The following is a 24136-nucleotide window of genomic DNA, read 5'->3' as shown; positions in this document are numbered from 1 at the left end:
TAATTCAGGAACTAATAATGGCACTTAAGCTTTGTAGGTGGATTTCCTTACTGACAGATTAACTGCATGCAGTTACCATTGCGAAATATCTTACAAACCTAGCTCTTTTGTAGCTCTTATCTCTTTATAAAAGGTTTGGGAACTGTATACTTTATTTAAAAGATAAAAATCTGTATAACATTGACTGTTCATTGCTATGGCTTGTATCCTACTGCATCCCTCCTCTCAGAAAAGAAACTTCAATCCAACAGTCTTGCATAAACAGAAAGAAGAGAATATTATTTTCACCAATCCCCCTTCCCCTCTATAGCTCATGCCTCAATGAGCTCCAAAGGTCTAGTGGACCCTTTGGAACAGAGTGAGAGGTGGCAGGAGGGGGTGTAGGAGAAAGGAGGACTTTGCAAAAATCGGCTCCCTCCCACTTCCATTCATTTTTGGATCAGAGTGGAGTGATACAATAGCATACAACTCTATGCGTGTCCCCTCCATCGACAGCAAACAGTTTTCAGCCATTTGTTATTCTTTGATACTTGACTGGCTATTTATTATTCATTTGAATCATTTGCTCACAGTCAACATCAAGCTTTAATGCATTACTGTGATTGTTACAATTTTCAATAAAATATTGATTTCAAAAGCTCAGGCATTTAATATGTCATCCTGTTTAAACAGCTTTTCTGGTATTGATTTCTTATTTTTAAGGTATGCCACCCTGAGTTTTACCGAAGGGCAACCTATAAAGGTCTTTAAAATAAGATGCTATCAGAGCGATCATTATTCTGGCCTTCTATCTAATAATCTCATTTCTGCCTTATAACTATATATATATTTAAAATGACAACCAAAAAAACAGGTTTTTAAAGCCAACTTGTACAGCACTGCCTTAAATTCTTACTTTCTCAGCTATCATAATTACTATCTTACCTTAAGAAGATTTGTCAAGTAATTCTTCAAAAATTCTTTAAGCCGCTTGTACAGTTCCAAGCCAACAAACTGAGCTCCTCCAGGTGTTTGGCCTTTTTTAGACTTAGAAGTAGGTACACCAGCTCCTCGTGCTTGATTAGACTGATGTACGCTAGTACAGTAGTTATAAACATGACTGGTAGAATAGTTAAGGAATATACAGTGTATACTACATAGTATAACCAATTAACCACTGAGTGTGAAAATGCTTCACATACATTATATTTTAATCCTTGCAAATAGTCTTACAAAGGAAAATCAGCATTTACCATATACTGCAGAAGAGTTGAAGCATTATGGCCATCACCTAGGTTCACGGCAGAAGAAAGACAGAATGTGGACTTTGTGATGAGTAACTTATTCTCTTAGACACTACATTACATCATCTCTCATATATGTAAATGGCATATTTGAAAAAGGTTTCAGTATGCCAGACTGGTTAGCTGAAAGATGCTCCCTAACAGCAAGAACTGTTTTCCAGAAGAAGCTGTAAAACGTGCCTTATGTTCTTTTTTGGAAAGGAGAGAGGATGAACATTTCTTGAGGATGATTAATTTGGCTTCTAACTACAAGGAACAAACTAGATTGCTCAGGTTATCTTCCACCTTGGATTCTAAAGGCCAAAATAAAAAGCTCTAAGCTGCCTAAGTACTAAGTACTAAGTACTAAGAACTAACAGAAAACCCAAGGCAAAGAACACAATGAAATTAAACAATGCTAAGGAAAAGAAGATCTAGCCACAACAGCCAATGCCATTTTTACTTTCAATTAACAGAATGTTATAACCTCTTTGGATATAGGTCACATCCACACCATACATTTAAAGCATGTGGCTCCCCCAAAGAACCCTGGGAACTATAATTTACCCCTCACAGAGCTACAATTCCCAGCACCCTTAAATTACAGTTCCCAGGTTTCTTTCGGGGAAGCCACGTGTTTTAATTGTATGGTGTACATTTATGTTATGGGTTCATTAAGGAAGGATACTTTCCATGACATTCAAAACAGAAGAATGAATTGCTAATAGAAGGAAGCCCCCATTTTAACGAATTCCCATTATAGCAGCAGGAACCTTTTGGCAACTCGCAGCATATTGCTCTGGTAGATCTGTGCTGTCATGGAGACCAACAAATTGCTCAAATGTCCAGAGATTACTGGAGGTCTCAGAAGCATTCATCTAGCTATACCTAGCATTTGCAGCAAATGGCCTCTACATCCAGGAACACAGGTATCTTAGTATCGCAAACAGTTTCCTCTGGCCTAGAGGGCCTTCTCTAGTAGTGTGTACTACTGGAAGAACAGGAAAAAAGGAATATGGGAGCCAATGCATTCTCAACAGAACTGACCTTTTTCAGGGCGTAGAGGTGCTGCTGGGATACGAAACACATTGTTGTGTCTACCAAACCTTGCCTACACCACCACAGCATAGGACTTAAGTATCAAAGGAAACAGGAGATCAGAAAAGCTTCCAATACACCTTTACCCAAATGTTCTAGGTGTGGAAAGAGGAAGCGTTTCTGCCAACAGACTTGTTGTCATGTGTCACGGAGGACAGCTGAACAAGAAAAACAAGTCCAAACATCCCTTGAACACAGCAAACTGGATCCTGCCCATGATGTCTTAAAACAGCAGCAGTATTAATTACAGTTTTATTCATCTGAAGCTTTTTTTTTAAAAAAATCTTCCTTTCTGCAGTTTTACTGAAGTTCAAATGCCATCCTAAATGAATTTAAAAGAAACTAAAAAAGAATGTATGTAGTGTGCAAAGCATGAAAAATTAATGGCAGCTATTAATATTTTCTTGCATTTTAAGACTATATCATTAGATGATTAAACAGAAAATTTTCCATAAAGTACAGATTTAATTTTAAGTGGCCAATAAATATGCTTAATAGTCATGCTAATCAACAACTCTACTGTTAAGAAATAAACATGGAACACATACCAGTTAAAAACCTCAGCTTTTAAGCTTAATATTTTTCTAATCCTGATTTAAAACAGATTTTGCATTACTGATTTTTTCTTCCAAAGTATTTCATAGAAACAAAGCAAAAGAGAACATAAAAACATTAAGCTTCATACAAGCTTTTCCCCACTTTTCCCCTCCACACACAGTCATCCCTTGTTCTGCCCCTATCTCACAGTCCATTCCCCTTGCTGGAATCCCCTCTTCGCTCCCACTCCTTGTACCCAGAAGATGCCAGGGGAACCAAGCCATTAGTGCTACGACCTTTCCACAGAGCAACAGTGACGGCCACTGCCCACTATTTCATAACACAAGAGGGAAGTCCTAGTTTATACAGGGCAGTCTTTATTCCAACTAAGTTTAGAAAGCTAGTTGCATTTGATGGGTAAGATGAAGATTGAGGACTCACGCCACCTCAATCCTTACTTGTCACAGACAGTTAGATGAGTGGTTTATTACAAATTACCACTATGTAACAATCTCAACTTTACTCAACACTCATTCCTACTGACCTTACATTAAGTTCATGCCTGCCATGTGAACAAAACCAAGGGTAAAGGGAAGAATCAAACTGCAAATAACCTGATCAGTTGTTTTCGGTCAACCAGCCACCCAGCAAGGAAATACAGAAAGATTAAGTATGCAGGAAATCAGCTCTAAAATGTATGAAAAAGTGACTAGCAAATCAACCAATACATTTTAATGTTACACACAGATGGTGCCCAGTTCACCAAAAGCTGTTCAGACATTTTCAAGCTAAGTACCAACATACTGAAGACATGAACTGGGGAAAGTTATCTGGGACGCTGTCCCAAGATTGCTAGTTTTCTCCTATCTTCCAGTGTAATATAAACAGACTCATGTCCAGAATTATAGCATTTACTTCTATGTGATCTATCAGAATATTGCTCCTATAAAATGTATATAAAATTTCCAAATCAATGTTATTGGTGCAACTGATGTTTACGGTCTCCTGCCATCTGTTCCAACTCAACTAGTGCCACAAAGATTGATTTAAAACAGAATCTTAGCAACACAAGGACTGATTCAAAACAACAGAACATGTAATCTATCTGTAGTGTTGCAATGAAGTACACTTCAGCTAAGCCAAACATCACGAGGAGGGTTATATAAAGGTTGATTTGTGCCAAGAAGCAGCACATACTGAACTCAGAGATGTCAAAACCTGTCCAGTTACAGACTAGATAGTATATTAGTTTTTTCTATAGAAAGAGATAATGTGCATATGATTGCAGCCTCAGAGAATTAACATAAGAGTAAACCCCACGGAACTCATGCATTTGATATCATGCTATAAAGTACCACCTAGATTTTACAAATTTTGCCTGCTTACAGTAGAAGTCCTCAAACAATTTCTTCTCCAATGAGTTCAGAGTTCAAATATTAATATCGCTGAAGCATTTCACAACTTCTCTTTAGTCCATTAACAATCTTTAAAGCTTTCAATTAACTTACAATTTAGGATTCTAGCAATAATACACCACATATTTATAAACACGGGAAATTTCAAATCAATATGAACGTTAAGTTTCTTTTTATGTTTAATATTATAGATTGTAAAACTCCATGGAGCAGGAATTTTTGCTCATTGGAAAGCACCACCCTGCCTTACAAAAAGTAAAAATGGAGGCTGGTATAAAATATTTGGCTTACTTTACTCACAAAGTTGTCATCAGAAGATTCTCATCTTGCCACCACCATTCCTACCTATATCAACCTGTATTTATGTTGGGAGGCAACATGGGATATCATGGAATTCCATAAAAATTCAGGAAGAGATTTATACCAGAGAGGAAATCCTGCTACTCTATTCTTTAATCACAGAATATAAAAGATGAGTCAAAGACTGGTTTTGCCAAGGACTTTTGAGTGCTATTAAAGCTTCTAGCTCTAACTACTGGATCTAAATCAGAAGTTCAAGTGAGCTCTAATGCCCTTTCTCCTGTAGACCCAAATCTTGGGATTCCATGAATTCAAGGCCTGATTGAAAACAAATGATTATAAATGATAACATCATAAATGAACACCTTAAAACTGCCCATTTCTCTATCTGTGAAAGAAGATAATTCTACACTGATGTTAACATGAATAAATAGTTGATTGCTTAGAAGTATGTGTTAGGATACGTATAGAGTTCCATATATCTGGACTTTGCCATACTTTGCCTTGTATATACTTGTTGAATTCCAGCTCTAAGGTCATCCCATATCTGGTCAAGACCAATTTGCTTAAGTCCATGTGGGTTCTGACTCCGATTTGATGACATTTTGTATTTCCTGTGAAGTCCTTCAGTGCAGCAATGAGAGATCTGGTTACTCCTCCATCAGAGGCAGAAATAAACCAACATTCCAAATTCTGTCACAGTCACTCAGAAGAAATGTTCTTTTCACATGAAGGCTGATATTGTCTCACAAGAAATCCTGGAGGGGGGGAAAGGGATGTTTACTCAACTGTCCACTTAATTTCACCAGTAACCAATATAAAACTTTTTAAATATTTGCTTTAATTTCAAAAGGAATGATGTCATGGACCATATGCAACTATGTCTGCTAATTTTAGAAATGTGTCACCCCAGTGATGATTAGATATACTGTTCCCAGTGCACTGATCACCACGTTATCAGCTGGACACAAACTAGTGAAATCAGAGTAGCTGGATTTAAACCATTTTAGCTCATCTGACTTGAAACAGTTTGTGAATTGCAGCCTAAGATTTCTACATTGACACACAATTTAGGGTATTTTATTAACATCAGATGAATCACACCATCAGCTTATTATCAATCTGCATAAACAGTAAACATGCATTTTGACAGCAGGAGAAGTGATACGATTATTGTCTTCACTAATATCCCAAGCACTCTAAATTACACCTATCATTCTGTTCACAGTTTGTAAAGCCAAACAAATGGTAGCACAAGAGAAAGACAAGGAGAGAGATCCTCAAAGTAGTATACTGCACACACCTAGAGTTCTGCGAATTTTGATGCCATGGGGAAAAAAAACCTTTTTTTTAGGGAGGGAAACAGAAATTTTAGAAAAAATGAAAAATGCAGTATTAGCACTTTTTACAGATTGAAAGTCACTTTGTTACTTCAGGAACATAAAATGTAATTATGTACAAGTTGGTTTGGCATAAAATTATCTCATTTGGTATATTAAAAGTACATTTTATTCAAACAATTATTACAAATTGAATTTACTTTTTAAATTTTTTACTTTTTTTGTAACAAATGGAGCTATAAGCTCCTGAACTGTAAGGAACCTCTTTCGTTTTGCCAGTTTATGAAGAGTAGGCAAAAAACATTTTTTTAAAAAAACAGAAGAAACCATCAACATTAATAACAAAGAAAATTATGTCTCTGCTAATCTCCCATAGTGTCAAGCAGACATAAAGTACCCATACCCATAAAAAGAACGAGAAAAAGGGGGGACCAAGATTCAATGAAACATTTTATACATCATGCTAAAAAAAAATTCCATCATCAATTTTTTCTTCTTTATTTCAATTTTTCAAATTTTTCAGAAAAAAAACAAAAAAGGCTTTGGGAAAAAATGGTTTTTTCCCAAATTTTTTCCTGGGCCTTCACTTCTCTACACACACCAACATTTATTCATACAGCTGAAAGAGTACCCCAACTGTCAGTTCATCTGCAGTGTCAAATGAACTGACTGACTTTCTTTCTGTTTACTTGGCTTCACTGGGCTGTCTGGCCTGATTGATATTTGCTGTCCTATTGTGAAGCCCAGAATTCTCCTTGAAATCTGTGAGCCAGCCAGAAATGCTCAGGAAGAGTAGTTACTAGTTTTTCAGTTAATGGATCAGTAAAAAGAAAGGTTAGTCCACCCACAATTTATTTGTTTTTTATAAAGGTACAGATATAGCATTAGAAGCCCATCCCCTCCTTGTAAGTCAGATGCAAACTGCAAATAGTAAAGTTTTTTAAAGAACGTTTTTGCTGCATATCTTACTATTTGTTTATATTTTGCTATTATTAGCTCAGAGGAACATGGAACTCATGCTGTTAGAACAGAATTTGGAAGAACAAACAGAAATTCCCCCGATTACCAAAAAATAATATAGACACAGCCCCCAAATTGTCCAGAGATAAAAAAAGTCATCACGGTTCCGATTCTGAATACACTGGGTGGGTGTGCGATAAAATTTCACCAGACAAAGGCTAGGCTGTGAGACAGAACATCACCAATTAATGGCGAGAGTAAAGCACCTATTGGCTAAATACAGATATAGGAAGGTAGATGAGGAAGATCTCTCTCCAATAAATCCTCCATTAAATTCCATAGATTCTCCTAGGAAACTCAGGACTATTGAGAAATTGGATAGTAAGCTGGTATCTTTATTCCTCCTTCACTCAGGACAAATCTTATAGCTGATCACATCACATAAACCAGCTAAAATGAAAAATGTATACATGCAACACTGACATGCAAATTATAATAATTAAATTATAATAATCCATAATTTAACACTGGTGTTTTCTGTATCAAAAGGGAGGGTTAGGTTTTGAATCCTCATCTTCCTTTTCCAGCTGTAAAAGAACTGAGGAAGAGACATAGAAACAAAAATAGATATAAACAGCAACAGAGAACTATCTCATTGTTTGGATAGTTAGTTTCTTGGTTCATATTAAGAAGCTATTTTTAAATGTCCTCATAGATGGTAGTGATAGTTGCCTAGAGAAACCAACTGAGAAGTCTGAGAATTTAGCATAGCTGTGAGTAAACAACAGTTCAACACAAACACAAAAAATAAAAAAGCAGGACAGTGGGATACCCAAGAACCACCTACTGGGCATGGTCAGTAGGCACAGAATGCTGACTGGGGGACAGGGGGTGGAAGCATTTCACACTGCAACACCACTTCCCATCCTTACATAGCCAAAATAGCACCATTCTATGGGAAATCCCAAGGTTTACAAAAGTAAATGAAAAGACTCTGGGATGACAAAACACAAACAAAAAACCCAGAATGCTCCAAACATGCTCAATGACCATGAAATACTGACCAACTGAGGGGTGGGGGAAGAGACAGAATGGAGTATCCTGGAAAAGGATATGGCTAGCTGCTTTGAACCCTGAACAGGAACACTACAAGTTCCATTGATTTTCACTAACATGCTGAAATGTGCATCTTTAACTGTAGTATTAACAATGCCACAAACAGGAGATTATAGGAGAGCCTTCTTTTACCAAAATTAGCTTAATTTTAAGAAAGTTATCTTTTTTACAAGAAGTATGTATAAGCAACCAGTTGTAAGCACAGTATCTCTATTGATGCAGGTTGATAGGTTCATTGACATGTAATATGAAGCCTACTGCAGCTTATACTGTCCGGAGCACAGTCTTGTCCTGTTTTGTTGGATGAGCTTCAGTTGGTTCAACTCGAGGACGTGGACAAGGTGCTTGGACAGGTACGTGCAACCACTTCGGTACTGGATCCTTGCCCCTCCTGGCTGATAAAAACTAGTAGGAATGGAACAGGTAGCTGGGCCAAGGAAGTGATAAATGCCTCTTTACGAGAGGGAGTGGTCCCGGGCTGTCTGAAAGAGGCAGTGGTGAGACCACTCCTGAAAAAGCCTTCCTTGGACCCAGACAATTTTAACAGCTACAGGCCAGTGGCGAATGTTCCATTCCTGGGCAAGGTCTTGGAACGGGTGGTTGCTGGCCAGCTCCAGGTGCTATTGGATGAAACTGATTATCTAGATCCATTTCAATCGGGTTTTAGGCCCGGTTTTGGCACTGAGACAGCTTTGGTCGCCCTGTACGATGACCTATGTCGGGAAAGAGACAGAGGAAGTGTAACTCTGTTGATTCTCCTTGATCTCTCAGCGGCTTTTGATACCATCGACCATGGTATCCTTCTGGAGAGGCTCGCAGAGTTGGGAGTTGGAGGTACTGCTTGGCAGTGGTTCCGCTCCTACTTGGCGGGTCGTCTCCAGAAGGTAGTGCTTGGGGAACATTGCTCGACACCGCGGGCTCTCCAATATGGGGTCCCGCAGGGGTCAGTTTTGTCCCCCCTGCTTTTTAATATCTACATGAAGCCGTTGGGAGAGGTCATCAGGAGTTTTGGAGCGCGCTGTCATCAGTATGCTGATGACACGCAGCTCTACTTCTCCTTTTCATCTTCTTCAGGTGAGGCTGTCGATTTGCTGAACCGTTGCCTGGCCTCGACAATGGACTGGATGAGAGTTAACAAACTGAAGCTCAATCCAGACAAGACTGAGATGCTGTTGGTGGACGGGTTCTCTGATCGGACGGTGGATATATACCCTGTCCTGGACGGGGTTACACTCCCCCTAAAGGACCGGGTTCGTAGTCTGGGAGTCTTTTTAGACTCTTCCCTCTCACTTGAGGCTCAAGTAGCCTCGGTGGTTACGAATGCGTTTTACCAACTTCGGTTGGTAGCCCAGCTACGTCCCTATTTGAGTAAAGAGGACCTTACATCAGTGGTACATGCTCTGGTAACCTCACGTTTGGATTACTGTAATGCGCTTTACGTAGGGCTACCTTTGAAGACAGTTCGGAAGCTACAACTAGTGCAAAATGCGGCGGCCAGATTGCTGACAAGGACCAAGCGGTCCGAGCATATAACACCTGTTCTGGCCAGCTTGCACTGGTTGCCAATATGTTTCCGGGCTAGATTCAAAGTGTTGGTATTAACCTATAAAGCCTTATACGGTGCGGGACCACGATACCTTGCGGAACGCCTCTTCCGATATGAACCGGCCCGTGCACTACGTTCTGCTACGAAGGCCCTCCTCCGGGTTCCAACTCACAGGGAGGCCCGGAGGGTGATGACAAGATCTAGGGCCTTCTCAGTGGTGGCCCCCGAACTATGGAACAGTCTCCCTGAGGAAGTACGCCTGGCGCCGACTCTGCTCTCCTTCCGGCGCCAGGTCAAAACCTTCCTATTCTCTGAAGCATTTTAAGTTACACTGATTTAATTTTAAAAATGTTTATTGTGTTGGATTGTTGCTTGTATTTTAGTAATGTTTTGTTATTTATTGTATTTTTATGCTGTTTTATGTTCACCGCCCAGAGAGCTATTGCTAGTCGGGCAGTATATAAATTTAATAAATAAAATAAATAATAAATAAAATATACGCGCTTCTGTATTTAAAAAATGATTCATATAATAATTTTATAACTAGGTTATACCTGCACATAATTCCTTTATTTTTAAAATATTAAACTACAGAAATACTGCATCTACTGAATTTCTTTCTATGGCTTTCTCTGGGATATTTGAGGCTAGCATTAATCATCAGAGCCATTTTGAATTGAGAGATAAGTACATTAAGTAGAGGAACCACATACTTCAAACCTATGGAAAATATAGAAGTATCCTACATGGCTGATGTCTATGAAAGGGACTACGCAGCTCAGTTTAGATCAGCATGAAAGAAGCCAGAACCAACCTTGTTATATAAAAGACAAATAAGATTAGTTTTAGGGTATGTTTCTCTTGGCTTAACTGGTTTTTTTTTTTTTTTTTAGGGATACCTGCTATATAAGACTCAGATTTCAGATTCTTAGTTATAGATTTAAGAAGTCATTTAAGACACATGAGCACTGTTTGTTCATCCTCTTACTACCCCAAAAGGGATGTGGAATGACACTAGAAGCAGAGCAGTACTTCTGTAATTTCAGCAACTGCATGTTCAAGCTCACATGATACTGTGTAAAACAGTGTGAATACCAAGGCTACATATATCAAGCCTAACATGCAACCTAACCCCTTTTGCACACAACAGGCTATTCAAAGTTCATTAGAGAAGTAATGTCTATATTGCTTGCTGTTTTCTACAATACCTCTCTACTCTCAGTTATGTTAGTAGAGAGAAAAAGTTACTAGTGTCCTGGCAAGTAGACTTACTGCTCAACTAACACTCACCAACACATATTGGTCTGATCTGTGTTCCAACCAATGATTCTTCTCACCCTTTCCCACATTTTACAACCAGAAGGGTATAAGAACCACACAAAATAAAGGAGTGTTCACAACAGAAGACTCAACACGTTTTATGCAAAGGGAGATTAAAAATATATGCTCCCTTTAGGAAGAATAAAAATTTAAGCAGATTTCACAATATGCAAACTAGATTGAAGCTGAACACTTTTGTAGCTTGACCAGTGTGAATACAAATACCCATTTTTCATTATACTCCTACAAAGCTGCAGTCATAGACACACTTAGAAAGAAAAGTCAATTGGGTTTTATGGAAAGGTGCATAGGATTGTGTGGTTAATTCTTTACACCAAATTTAGCATTTGGGACTTTATTAGTTTGTGTAACAGGAGCAGTATAAGACAGATTTACATTCAGCTTGACATAAAGAAAGGGTTTTTGTTTTTTTAACAATAGCGTTGATGGGTGTGCATGTAATTTTTAGCATCTATTAACAGAATTACATACAACTGGTATAGCACAGTGGGGAGGAGAGCCTGGCTGGGGGTCCAGTCTGTGAGTTCAAATCCCCGCTCATGTCTCCTGGGTGTCAAGGGCCAGCTAAAGATCACCCCCACAGGTAGTGGCTCAGGGTTACATGCCCTGCCACCTGTGCAGCCGTGAGCAAGCTGCATAGTCCCAAAGAGCCCAGTTGCCCCCCAGCTGGCAGTTGCAGACAAGGAAGGGGCTGGCTTGTGCAGCTGTGGCAAGCTGAGCAGGCCCTCGCCAGCTGGGGAGGACTAGCCTCAGAGGGAGGCAACGGTAAACCATGAAATCCCTATTCATATGGTCACCCTAAGTCAGGATCGACTTGAAGGCAGTCCATTTCCATTTCAACAGAATTACAGAACTCCCACTAGTGTTAGTGTTCAGGAACAGTATTAAAGTATTTTTGATCCAATTTGAGGCACAGTGCTTAATGCAGAAACAGAGTAGTAGACTCCTCTGGGGACAGGAAAATTCTTACATATTTTAAAAGTAAACATACTGAAGTCCAAAAGTAAAGTGTGCCTCCAATTTCTATTCAAAAAACTAAAATTATTTTCAATTATCAAATATTTGCGGGAAATGCAATAGCAAATTGGCAGGAATCAAGTGGCTTCCGGGTCCCAAAAGAGGGGGAAAAAGAAAAAGCACACCACTAGTACTGCAGAAGACAAGTAGCAGCTTGTATACCCCCACACACACCACTAATCCATGATGGGCATGTCTCTATGGATTATTTCCTGTGTATGTAATTGACAAGCAAGTGGATAGCAATACAAAAATTAATGTAGACATGATCACTAAATATGAAAATATTGTAAAGTATACAGAAAATCCAAAACTATTTTGTGTAATGGAGGTTTCATCATGTAACCTAGCCCTGAGAACCCAAGTTATTGAAGGTGTGATGTATAAATTTATTAAACAAAAATTTTATAACTTTCACTTGAGTGTGAAAGTGCAGGTACATCTTTTTATTACATTTCCCTTAGATGTAATTTTGTTTTCCTTTTCTGCATTATCTAAGTATACCAACTGCAGACCCACATTTTAATTCATTCAGCTATTCTTTTTTTTTCCATGCAGAGTTTATTGGTTTTTCAAATTTTTCTATAACAATACAAGTAATAAACGAGAAGAATAAAAGGGCGGGGGAAACAGCAGCAAAACATATCAAGTTACAATACCATTAAGAAAATCAGACATATGTTTTTAAAAAGAAAAAGACAACATGAATAAAAATAAATTGGGAGAGAAGAGTAGGGAATGGGAAGGGAAGGCGGGGGGAAATGGGCTGTGGCAGAGCCCCACGTGATGAAGGGATCATGCAAAGAGCTCCAAGCAGGAGTCCCAGATCTCAGAGTAATTATGTTCTTTGTGCCTCTGAGTAAAAGTGGCTCTTTCATACGCAGCAAGGGAAGAAAGGTGCTCTGGCCAACGAGCAATGAGGGGAGCAGTTCCATCCTCCCAGTGCTGTAACACCAGTCGTTTGGCTACCAGCAAAGCATACAGGGTCCACCTATGATGTCCCTCTGTCAAATTCCAGGACACTGGGATATAATCAGAGTTGATAATACTTTTTTTAAAAAAAAAAACCCAAAATAAGGTTTTTTAATTTAAATCGGATTTCGAAATTTTCTTAAAACAGTAAAAAAAAAGAGCCTAGGTCAAAGATATTATCATGAATGCTAATTATACAACTTCTAATTATATTTTATGAACATGTTAGCAGCTGTTTATGGAGATGGAAGATAACCTGATCAGTCCTATTCTGCAGGTGGTGTACATGAAGTGCACGTGTGTGTGCTCTGCCTTGCCTCTCTCTAAGGACAAGGATACAGAAGGTCAATGAGTGGAGAATTTGGGGAGATGGAGTAGAACTGAACAAGAGGAGACCACTGAAGTGGCAATCCAGCTCTTAACAGCAGTACCCTCTTCTGCAGGTATAGAATTTTTTTCTTCATTTGGACTAATCCATTCTAAATTGAGAAATAACTTGGGAACTGAAAAATCAGGAAAGCTTGTATTTCTTTTCCAGACCATAAACAAGGAAGACAAAGGTGAGAAAAGGCAAGTCATAACAACGTTTATCTAAAAACTGAAATAGTTAACCATTCAAAAATCCATGTGCATGTTTTGTAAATATCATTGTTCTTTGAAGAAGAAAACTAACCAGAAGAATAAACAATCTTAGTAGTACAATTTAAAGCCCCTTGGTGGTGATTCTGGCACATGACAAAAATATCATTAATTGAACAGGTGGAGCTGGTTCATCTCCTGAATGACTTCACAAGTTTGTTCTGCTTTAGTATTAAATGACCAAATTATCATCCCATATTTTGATGAAAATTAACCTGAAAACAATTCAGGATAATTGCTTAGTATGTACCTACCTTCTAGTTTTTGCCAGACTCCCTCTCCATAGGACTCAATTTGTTGATTGCATGTACTGGAGGTTGGGCCCGAAGGGCAGTTTAGGGATCCTGCTAGTGTACCGCCCACCCCGCTGCACAGCAGACTCCCTGGCCGAGGTGCTGGAGGTGGTCTCGGCTGTACGGGTGTTGTCCCCAGAATTATTAGTGCTGGGTGACTTCAACGTGCATGCCGAGACCACTCTCATTGGAGCCCCTTGGGATTTCCTGGAAACCATGGCTTCCTGGGAACTGCACCTCAGTAATAGGGAGCCCACCCACGTAGCCGGTCATGCTCTCGACCTTGTGTTTGTCCTGGAAGAGGAGAGAAGTGCTCTGAAGTTGGGAGTGGTTTATTCCACCCCTGTGTCATGGTCAGATCACTACCTGGTAAACATGGACTTCTCAATGCCGCACCCCCTCCGCAGGGGTGAAGGACCTATTAGAATGGTCTGCCCCAGGCGCCTGATGGATCCGGATGGATTCCTAACTGCGCTTGGGGAATTGGAACCTGCTGAAGGTCGCCCGGTCGAAACCCTGGTGAGGGAGTGGAATGATGGGATCACCAGGGCATTAGACCGGGTGGCTCCGAAATGTCCTCTCCCCCTGAATAGAACTCAGCTAGCACCGTGGTATACACCACGGTTGCGTTCTCTGAGACAGGAGGTGAGACGACTGGAACACTGGTGGCGGAAATCCTGCTCAGTAGATGTCCGGACACAGGTTAGAGCAGCAGTAGCCACCTACCAAGTGGCAATACGGGCAGGAAAGAAGGCCTTCTTTGCTGCCTCTATTGCGTCTGCGGAGTGCTGTCCCAGGAGGCTGTTCCAGGTGGTCCAGAGCCTGGTCGGTCCAGTTGCCCAGGAACCCTTGGAACAGTCAAAGGCCTCCTGTGACTTATTGGCTAAGCACTTCACCGATAAAACTGAACATTTACGGAGCTCGATCCCGTGCACCGTGGATACAGTAAGTGAACCAGAGTTGGCCGGTTGCAAGCCGGTAAGTTGGGATCGGTTTCGGCTTCTCCCTTCTGAGGATGTGGACAAGGTGCTTTCGACTATGAAGCCTACCACTTGCCTAACTGATCCTTGCCCATCGTGGCTCCTTGTGAGCTGCAAAGAGAAACTGGGCTTGGGGATTAAAGTGGTGGTAAACGCATCCTTGCAAGAGGGTGTGATGCCATCAGCCTTCAAGGAGGCAATTGTAAAGCCCATCTTAAAGAAGCCCTCCTTGGATCCCCAAGTTTTTAATAACTTTCGCCCAGTTTCGAACCTTCCATTCTTGGGCAAGATCATTGAGCGAGTGGTGGCCAACCAGTTGTCAGCACACTTGGATGAAACGGATTATTTGGATCCATACCAATCGGGTTTCAGGACTGGTCACGGTACGGAAACAGCCTTGGTCGCTCTGGTAGATGATATGAGGAGGGCATTAGATAGGGGAGAATTCACCTTTCTTGTCCTCCTCGATCTCTCAGCGGCTTTTGATACTGTCGACCACAGTATCCTTCTACATCGCCTGGAGGGATTGGGAATTGGAGGCACTGTATTACAGTGGTTCCGTTCCTTTCTCTCCGATAGGTATCAACAGGTAGCATTGGGGGAGGAGGTTTCAGACCCTTGGCCCCTAAACTGTGGTGTGCCACAGGGCTCTATCCTCTCTCCCATGCTATTTAACATTTACATGAAGGCGCTGGGGGCAATCATTAGGAGATTTGGGCTGCAGTGTCACCAATATGCAGATGACACTCAGCTCTATCTCTTGTTTAAATCTTCACCAGAGTTGGCTGTGGAGACCTTGTCCAAGTGCCTGGAATCCGTGAGTGGATGGATGGGAAGGAACAAGCTGAAGTTGAACCCCGACAAGACCGAGGTACTACTCATGGGGGACAAGAGAAGGTTGGGAGATGTTGACCTGAAGTTCAGTGGGGTGAGTTTACCCCTGAAGGACCAGGTCCGCAGCCTTGGAGTTGTACTTGATTCCAGGCTGTCCATGGAGGCTCAGATTTCGGCAGTGAGCCGGGCAGTCTGGTATCAACTACACCTCATACGAAGGGTGCAACCCTACCTTCCTGCTCATCAGCTCCCACTGGTAGTACATGCCCTGGTCACCTCTCGATTGGATTACTGTAATGCGCTCTACGTGGGGTTACCCTTGAAAACTGTCCAGAAATTACAACTTATACAAAATGCGGCGGCTCGATTACTTACGAATAGCCGCCGCCGGGATCACATCACACCTGTGTTGTTCGATCTACACTGGCTTCCAGTTGTTTTCCGGGCCCAATTCAAGGTGTTGGTATTAACCTTTAAATCCCTATACGGTTTCGGTCCAGTTTATCTAAAGGAGCGCCTTCAACGCCACCAATTATGCCACTCGACATGATCAGCCACGCAGGGCCTTCTCTCAATCCCTCCGACAAAAACAGCTAGATTGGCGGGAACTCGAGAGAGGGCATTCTCAGTGGCAGCCCCCACCTTTTGGAACTCCCTCCCACAAGATCTCCGGCACGCCTCTTCCCTAAATGTATTCCGTAAAGCCTTAAAGACCTGGCTCTTTCAGCAGGTCTTCGGGATCTCCGGGGAGGGTTAATCACTATGATTGGAATGCCTCCTACCCTGTATTAGTATTGTTTTTGCTGTTGCATTGTTTATATTGTATTAATGTATTTTATCACATTGTATTTTAATTGCCTACTTGTACGTCGCCTAGAGTGGCCATCGGCCAGATAGGCGACACATAAATTAAATTTATTATTATTATTTATTATAGTGAAACCTACATCTCTGAATACATATTAAGGTTATATTAAACAATAATGTACTTCTACTAAAAATGATTAATAGAATCTTCCTCATTAGTAATTTAAACTGTGCTTGAAATAATTAAAATTGAATCCTTCAGAGAAGTGATTTACATCATGATTTAAATCAATTTGACTTAAATCAAATCAATCCTGGATTTAATGCAGCATGACATGAACATCTGAAAGATTTAGAGATGTTCCTAGGACCAAGTAAATTTGAGTAAGGACTTCTGTCCAAAATGGGGCCGCTACAGGGCAAGACCAGATCACATGTTTCAGTGCTGCCTCCGTCTCATCACAACACCAACACATATCAGTAGACATAATATGCTTCTGACAGAGGCGATGGGGGTCCAGTAAGCTCAAAAAACAAGTTTCTGCTGGATAAGATGTAGCCTAAGGTCCAGGGAACAGAACCTTAGCAGCGGTCAATATTAATTGCCATTCTCAGATGTATGGGTTATTCTAGTTCTCCACTCCAGTCCTCCCGTACCAAAATTCCCAGCACTCAAAAGTTTCATCAGACCAAATTGTGAGTTTTGGAAATTGCACTAAGCGATCAGATCCTGTAACAAATCTGGAGTTTCAGAAGCACCAGGCTGCTGGGCTATAGGTCAAGACCAAGAGGTGCTGCAACTGCAAATACTGCCACTCTGCTGAAGATAGTAACCTAAATTGATCTTGTAGGAGGGTAACAGGCAAGAAGTCCCCATCTTTGCTTATCAGCTGATCTACTGTAGAAAGCCACCCAGTCACCCAACCTTTCCATAACACCATCTTGCCCCCAATTTTAATAGAGGGCTTATACCTTAAAGTTAGTTACTCATATGAATAAGAGTCAAATGAGTACTTCACAGCCAACCGCCTCCAAACCTCTCTAACTGCCACAATTGATGGTGGAGTCTGAACCCCCGAATATGTTTTGAACCCAGTGCATTCTAGCCAGACAACAGAGATATATAAAGACTCCAAAATAGCCCATGGCATAGAATGAATAGGCACAGGCATTCAGCTATTCTTAACCTAACAGATAGAGCTCAAATTGTATCTGGAATTGACAAGACTAGAATTTACATTCCTATTCATATTTTGTGAAATACTATGGACATTCAATTCTAAAGCAAAATTCTTTTAGGTAGTGTATGTAATGTTCTGCTTGGCAATGTTTTTATAATATTAAAAAGGCACGAGTTCCATAAATGAAGTCACCAGACAGCCATCAGTGACAGAATGTGTTCCTGATAGCAGTCCAATCCCAGCATTTTATTTGTTTAAATATTTATAGCTCACACTTTTCATAAAAGTACAACAATGCTGTATACAACATCAAAAACTACAGTAACTGACAAACAATTCATAAAGCATCATAAAAGCATCAGTAAAAGCTGGGTCGGGGGGTCATATTTCAAAGGCCAATCTGAATAACATAGTTTTCAAAAGATTTCTGAAAGTAGGCAGGGATGATTCCTGCCAAGCCTCTATCGGCAGCAAGTTCCTCAGGGCAAAGGTCAAACCCTAGGAAATGCCAACTGACTCTTAGGGGCATGGGGAACTACCAGAAATCCTCAGTGGATCTCCGTGATCAAGGTGAAGCATATGGCATCAGACGTTTTGCACTAGTTGCAGCTTCCAGATCAGATACAAGGGAGGCCCCACATAAGGTGTGTTACAGTAGTCAAGCCTTGAGGTTACCAATGCATGGACCACTGTGGTCATGCAATCCTGGTTAAGGAATGGATGCTACTGGAATGGTCACAGCTGGTGTACCAGCTAAAGCTGATATAAGGCACTCTTGGTCACAGAGGTCACTTGGGTCTCTAGTGACAAAGACGAATCAAAGATGGAAGCTGTGGATCTGCTCCTTACGAGGAAGTGCAACCCCTCCCAGAACAGGTAGTTGACCTATCTCCTGGACATGGGAACCACCCACTCATAACCCTTCATCCTTCTAAATTCAAGCCCCACCACTGGATCAATGCACCGGGCCAGGGCTTGCACAGTCTCTCCCAAGTTGGGTATCAGCATAGGGATGACACTTTGCTCCAAAACTCTTAATGATCTCTCTCAATGGCTTCATATACAGGTTGAATAGCATTGAGGACAGAATAGTGACCTGTGGCACCCCACAGCATAAACACAAAGGGGCCAAAAAGCACTCTCTCCACTACTCTCTGGAAATGATCCTCCATGCAGGAATGGAACCACTGCAGCACAGTGCTACATTCATCCTGCAGAGTCTGTCCAGAAGGATACCATGATCAATGGTCTCAAAAGCTGCTGAGAGATTTGACAGAGGGAACAGGATTGCATTCCTCTACTTCTGTCTATAGTTCATCCATCAGGGTGACCAAGGGAAATTTGTTCCAGCACCCAGATAATCGGTCTCATTCAGTTGCAGTTGTTCTACCATAACTCTCTCAAACACCTTCCCCCAAAGGAGGTATTTGGAACTGCATAATAATAGTTGTTGCAATCCACTCGGTCCAGGGCTTTCTTTTTCAGTATTTGTCCTAGCTCCCAACCAGAAAAGTTGACTCAAGACTTGAAGACTGGGTTTTTGCAAAAGGCTTTATTCCAAAGGTCAGTACAGGAACGCAGCATCAGACATTCTAGGCATGCATACAGAACTAGGCGTAGAAGCAACATAGGAAACTTGTTGCAACAAGCTTATCATGCCCAGACACTTTATATAAGTTACTTGCAGTGGCTAACTCTAGCATCTTCTAATCTTTGCGGCAAGGCAGGGGGCTCTTTCTGGGGAGAGACGCTGATTCTTTAGCTGAAGCTTCCTTTTCTCTACTCTACATGACCTTGGAGAAATTGTTATCTCCAGCTCTAACCAACTACTTTCGAGCTCTCCCTGTAAGAATCCAGGCTGTTCATTACGGATTATCTGTTCAATAGCTAGGTCTGGGCTGGGCGCCAGTAAGGATTCCACTCTTTATCATAGCTTAAGGGGAGTTACTGACATCAATTAACTCACTAAACTGCTAGAGGTTTCTGGAAGCATTTCTTTTGTATTTTCCCCAGCTCCCTCTACAATATATGTGATTTACTCTTCATTCTCCCAATCCTGCCAAAGATTCTCCATGGGGCCAACAACAGTATTGGCCACACCACTACCTCCTTAAAGGCAGTGGACACCGCCCCCTCACACAAAGGAACATTCACCACACCTTGGACCCTTCTGATCACCCCTCACACACTTGATTTCACTAAGCAGAAACTGAGAGGGCAGGTAGACAGGTGCAGCCCTGCAAGCACTCTGTCCACGTCATCAGACCATACAAACTGAAACCGATCCCAAAAAGTTGGAGAAGTCACAGCACTGGACACCTCAGCTAGAACTAATGGCAGCATATAAATTGCTACAGCGTCAAGTGACTTCATCCTCAAAATGAAAAAAGCTGCGCTGGATGCCTACACAAGGATGCTATATACTAGAGCAAGGTTTCTGAAACTGTGATCTGTGACCTTCATTCAGGTGGTCCACAATGTGTCTGTGAAGAACAGTGGCAACAATGCCCCTTCTATCTGTTTGGCCTCAAAGCAACATCTACACTAGTGGCACTCTAACGCTCATCCAGCCTATTTCATTGCCTGCAACTCCCTAAAATACCAGGGAGCATTGCAGACTCCACTGTACTGGAGAGGGCACATAGAAATGATCATGTCAATAGCCCTCTGCATCTCGCTATCCCCCAACAAAACAAGGGCCTCAACAGGATCACCTGTTCTATCCACTAGAAAAATCTCCAGAACATTCAGGAATCTAACAGGATCCATACGTCTCCAAGGGCAGACCACGTTAATCAGTTCCACACCTCTGCAGAGAGGGATTGCTGCTCTGAGGCCAAACTTGACCAAGAAATGGTCTGACCATGACAGAGGCCACCCCTCTCCCCACTAGGAAAAAAGATGAAGTCAAGGGTATGTCCGCCTATTCTATGCATCAGCCACATCACAACCTGAGACAGACTCACGGTTACCATGGAGGCCATGAAATCCTGAGCCAGTGTAACAGCAGCTTTGGTATGGATGTTGAAGACAGAAGTTACTGTCTGGGATTCCTCCAACACTATGATTGAGATTACTGTGGCCAGCTCACTCAGGGAGGCTGCTGGGTGGGCAGTACACCAACAGCATCCCTAATCAAAGACCCAATGTCATGGCCTCTAGCCCCACTCCAAAGCGGTTTCCCAGTGAGGGAGAATGAACTCCAGTGAACCACAGCAATCCCACCTCCCTGGCCCTTTAGCCTGGGTTGGTACTCTTCCTGTGATGAAATACAAGGTAGAGGGAGATGTCTCACTGTCCTTCTAAAGCCAGTCTGAGGAAATGAATTGTATTTTCTTATGTGGTATCTAAAACAATGGGCCATACTCAAGTCAGAGTAGACCCAACCTCACTTACCACACTGAATTCAACAGTACTCCCAAATAGAGATGGTTGAGACTATGCTAAGTCGGGTGCCACCTTACATAATAACCATTGACTGCATGAATATGAATGTTATGTGAAACCATAAAATATGTTATGGATACACAATTTCTGGATTGATTTGGTATTTACAGGTGAGTTTATGATAGATAAAATATTGTTTTGTATTATCATTAAATATAAGAATCTCACCTTAAGTCTTTATTGTAAAATAATCTCCCAATATCACCTCTGTAGCTTAACACTTAAGAAGTACCCATTAATGTAGGTCTAATTCAGAGCAATTAAGCTCTATTTTAGTGTTTAATCAGACAGACTGAAACTCCTTTAAAATACATTCATGGGGATCAATTTCCATCATATTTTATAGTCATTTTCCATGCTAGAAAGGTATTTATTCCTGTGCTTTTCACCATACAGGGCAGGTGACTACTATTCCAATTTTATAGCTCAAGAAATAAAGACCAAGAAAGCCTCAAGGCCACCATGATAGATATTCCTACTCTGTGATGGACTGGCCAAAGTCCTCTTGCTGCAACTGTTGCTGCTTTATTCTTTCTGAAGGTTTTTAGAAATTTTGGTTGTTTTGTTGTAGGTTTTCAAATTTTAATTGTGTTTTATTGTTTTGGCTAATTCCTCAGTGACTAACATAACATTTTAAAGTTTCTTTACATAATATTTTGTGTTTTAGCTATTATCTGACCTCCAATTAACATTAAACTATCTGTATGTTAACTGGATTGATCTTCCCTACAAAAATAATCAAGAAGAATGTCACAGGAAGTTTAAATGCTCTTTTTGTTGTGACCAACACAACTGTTTTGCAGCCTCAAGATTTATTTATAACATGGATGATTGTACTCTCTAGAAGTATGGGTAATAATAAAAAATCTGTCTGCAGCAATATACATAAACACATGGGCAAGTGTTAACCTAATAGAGATGTGAAGGCCCAGAAAAATAAGAGGAAGTTTCAATTGTTCCAAAGACACAATACAATTTAAAAATCAATAAAGACACCATTAAAACAATGATAAAAGTGTTGTTTAGAGAGAAATTCATGTTACAAAGGCCTGACTAAAAAGTCCAGTTTTCAAGAAACACCTGAAAGAAAGAAGGGATGGTTCCTGTTAAACCTCTATTGGTAGGGAGCTTCATAGGGCAAGGCCTGCCACAGCAAAGGCTTGATCCCTGGTGGAGGCCAACCAAAACTCAGGGACATGGGAAACCACGAGAAGTTCTCAGTGCCTGACATGAAACATAAGGTGGTCCTTTAGGTACTTTGGTCCCAAGTTGTTTAGGGCTTTGTGAATTAACACAAGTGTCTTGAACTTTGCCTGGTAGAAAACTGGCAACAAGTGAAGATCATCCTCAAAGTTGATGTTATGGTACAAATAATATGCCTAATTATTACATTCTCAGTAAAGATATTATCACAGTCCCCAAAAGGGGTTTAAATGGCACACAGGACAAATTGATGCTATAAATGTTGCACATCGCAGTGCTAAATTGGTCGCAAGAACTGTTGCATGTAAAACACATTTCAAGCAACATTTCATCACATTTTCTCAATGCTAACAAAGAAGGGAATAAAGTTTAAATGTACAGATTTTTCTTTTATTTGTGTTTTTTAGGTGGGGGGACACGAATTTTTGTAACCAACTTAACACACTTAACCAAAATAAGTTATATTGTTCTAAGCTCATCTGATTTTGTTCCTAACATACAATTTCTTCAATTTACCAAATGAGAAAGCAAAACTATCATTACAATAAAGGATCATTAACATATGTCTGCTTTCTTGGACAGGTCTATAAATGAGGATTAGAAAAAAACAGACGTTATGAGGCTTGATAAACAAAGCACGAAAATGCAGATAGTCAAGAAGGACATGTCCAAGACTTAAGCAGTTAACTCTAAGGATGATCATTTAGGGAATACATTAACATTAATATATCTCAATCTCTATATGAATGCTAATCATTTTTACAAATAGCACTTTTAGAGATGTTCTATTGAGTTCAAACATTCATATAGCTAGCTGAAGTATGAGGTTAGCATAAAACTGTAAATGAAGACTAGGCGTGAATTCACTAATAGGCAAAAAACCTTGCAGTTTAAGAACGTACCTATAGCCCTCAGCTATTTCTATCAAACTTTAAAAAGCAGGGGAATTGGGCAGCTATAGTAAATGCACCAGGGGAGCAGGAGACCTGACCTCCAGATATTGTACTGCCCTACAAAGTTGTCAAAATGCAAACACAATTTGGGTTGGTCTTTCACAGTCCAATCCAATTCCTGTGTAGCTTGGAAGAATTTGGTAACATGTGCCTCTGAGCATATAGTGAGTGGTGGCAACACCTGCCATCTCCAAAGAAGAAGAATTACATTTTTGTATGTTTGTTGGTGTTCTTCTTACTTTGAAGAAACAGTAGTAACACAGAAAAGCAGCAGATAATCTAACCTAGAAAACTATATTTCTCTCATTATTCATCCTAGAAATCTGTCACATTTTATTTTTTATTAATTTCAAAGCCTTTTTTTTGGTCAATGTCATATGATGGTGAAGACAGTCTTTTGTGTTTCAAATTGGAGGTTATGTCCTATTTCTATGTTGGGTGCATTAACAGTTGAAACTGAAACTGCAGTTTGATGTAAAATCAGACTGATTACAATATGTTGCTCCTTCAGCAATAACTCTAGCTGTTGGGAAAAAAGAGGATGCATGTTTCCAGCCTGCTATGTTTGAACCACTTCATTTAAGACAAGGTGGGCACAGTCAATTAAAAACATAGAGCACACCTAGCATTTTGCTAGAATATATTTCACCTCCCACTGTTTTATCTTGTGCAAATTGAGACACTCCTGATGTCCACTGGAGACTACTCTGAAGAATACTCAGTGCCATTATTCCACAATTATTTTTGGAGTTTTTTTAGTGTAAATTCTGGAAAGTGTTGCTGTACTTCACATATTCACAGAAATAGAAAAGAAAATGATTTCCTATAAGAAACTTCACTAAAATTGCAAAGTAAATCAAACATATTTAGAGTGACCATCTGAACTATATTAACT

The 24136-nt window shown here is 40.5% G+C and overlaps 1 protein-coding gene across 3 annotated transcripts in view; it reads right to left on the bottom strand.

Moving 5' to 3' along the window:
- CUL1 (cullin 1) overlaps positions 1–24136 on the bottom strand; it is an 84491-nt gene that overhangs the window by 51375 nt on the left and 8980 nt on the right. For 2 of the 3 annotated variants that reach the window (XM_061587480.1, XM_061587481.1), the window contains exons 2-3: positions 5077–5370; positions 925–1099 (exon numbers count right to left, since the gene is read on the bottom strand). The exons of the other annotated variant lie outside the window; for it this stretch is intronic. In XM_061587480.1, coding sequence (XP_061443464.1) covers positions 925–1099; positions 5077–5216 — 315 coding nt within the window. In that variant the 5' untranslated portion in view covers positions 5217–5370. The remainder of the gene's footprint in view (positions 1–924; positions 1100–5076; positions 5371–24136) is intronic. 3 annotated transcript variants of the gene reach the window in all.

This window comes from Rhineura floridana, chromosome 10 (assembly GCF_030035675.1).
Source record: "Rhineura floridana isolate rRhiFlo1 chromosome 10, rRhiFlo1.hap2, whole genome shotgun sequence".
Classification (NCBI taxonomy): domain Eukaryota; kingdom Metazoa; phylum Chordata; class Lepidosauria; order Squamata; family Rhineuridae; genus Rhineura; species Rhineura floridana.
Note: the sequence above shows the minus strand (reverse complement) of the source record. Positions and strands in the feature narration are given on the sequence as shown.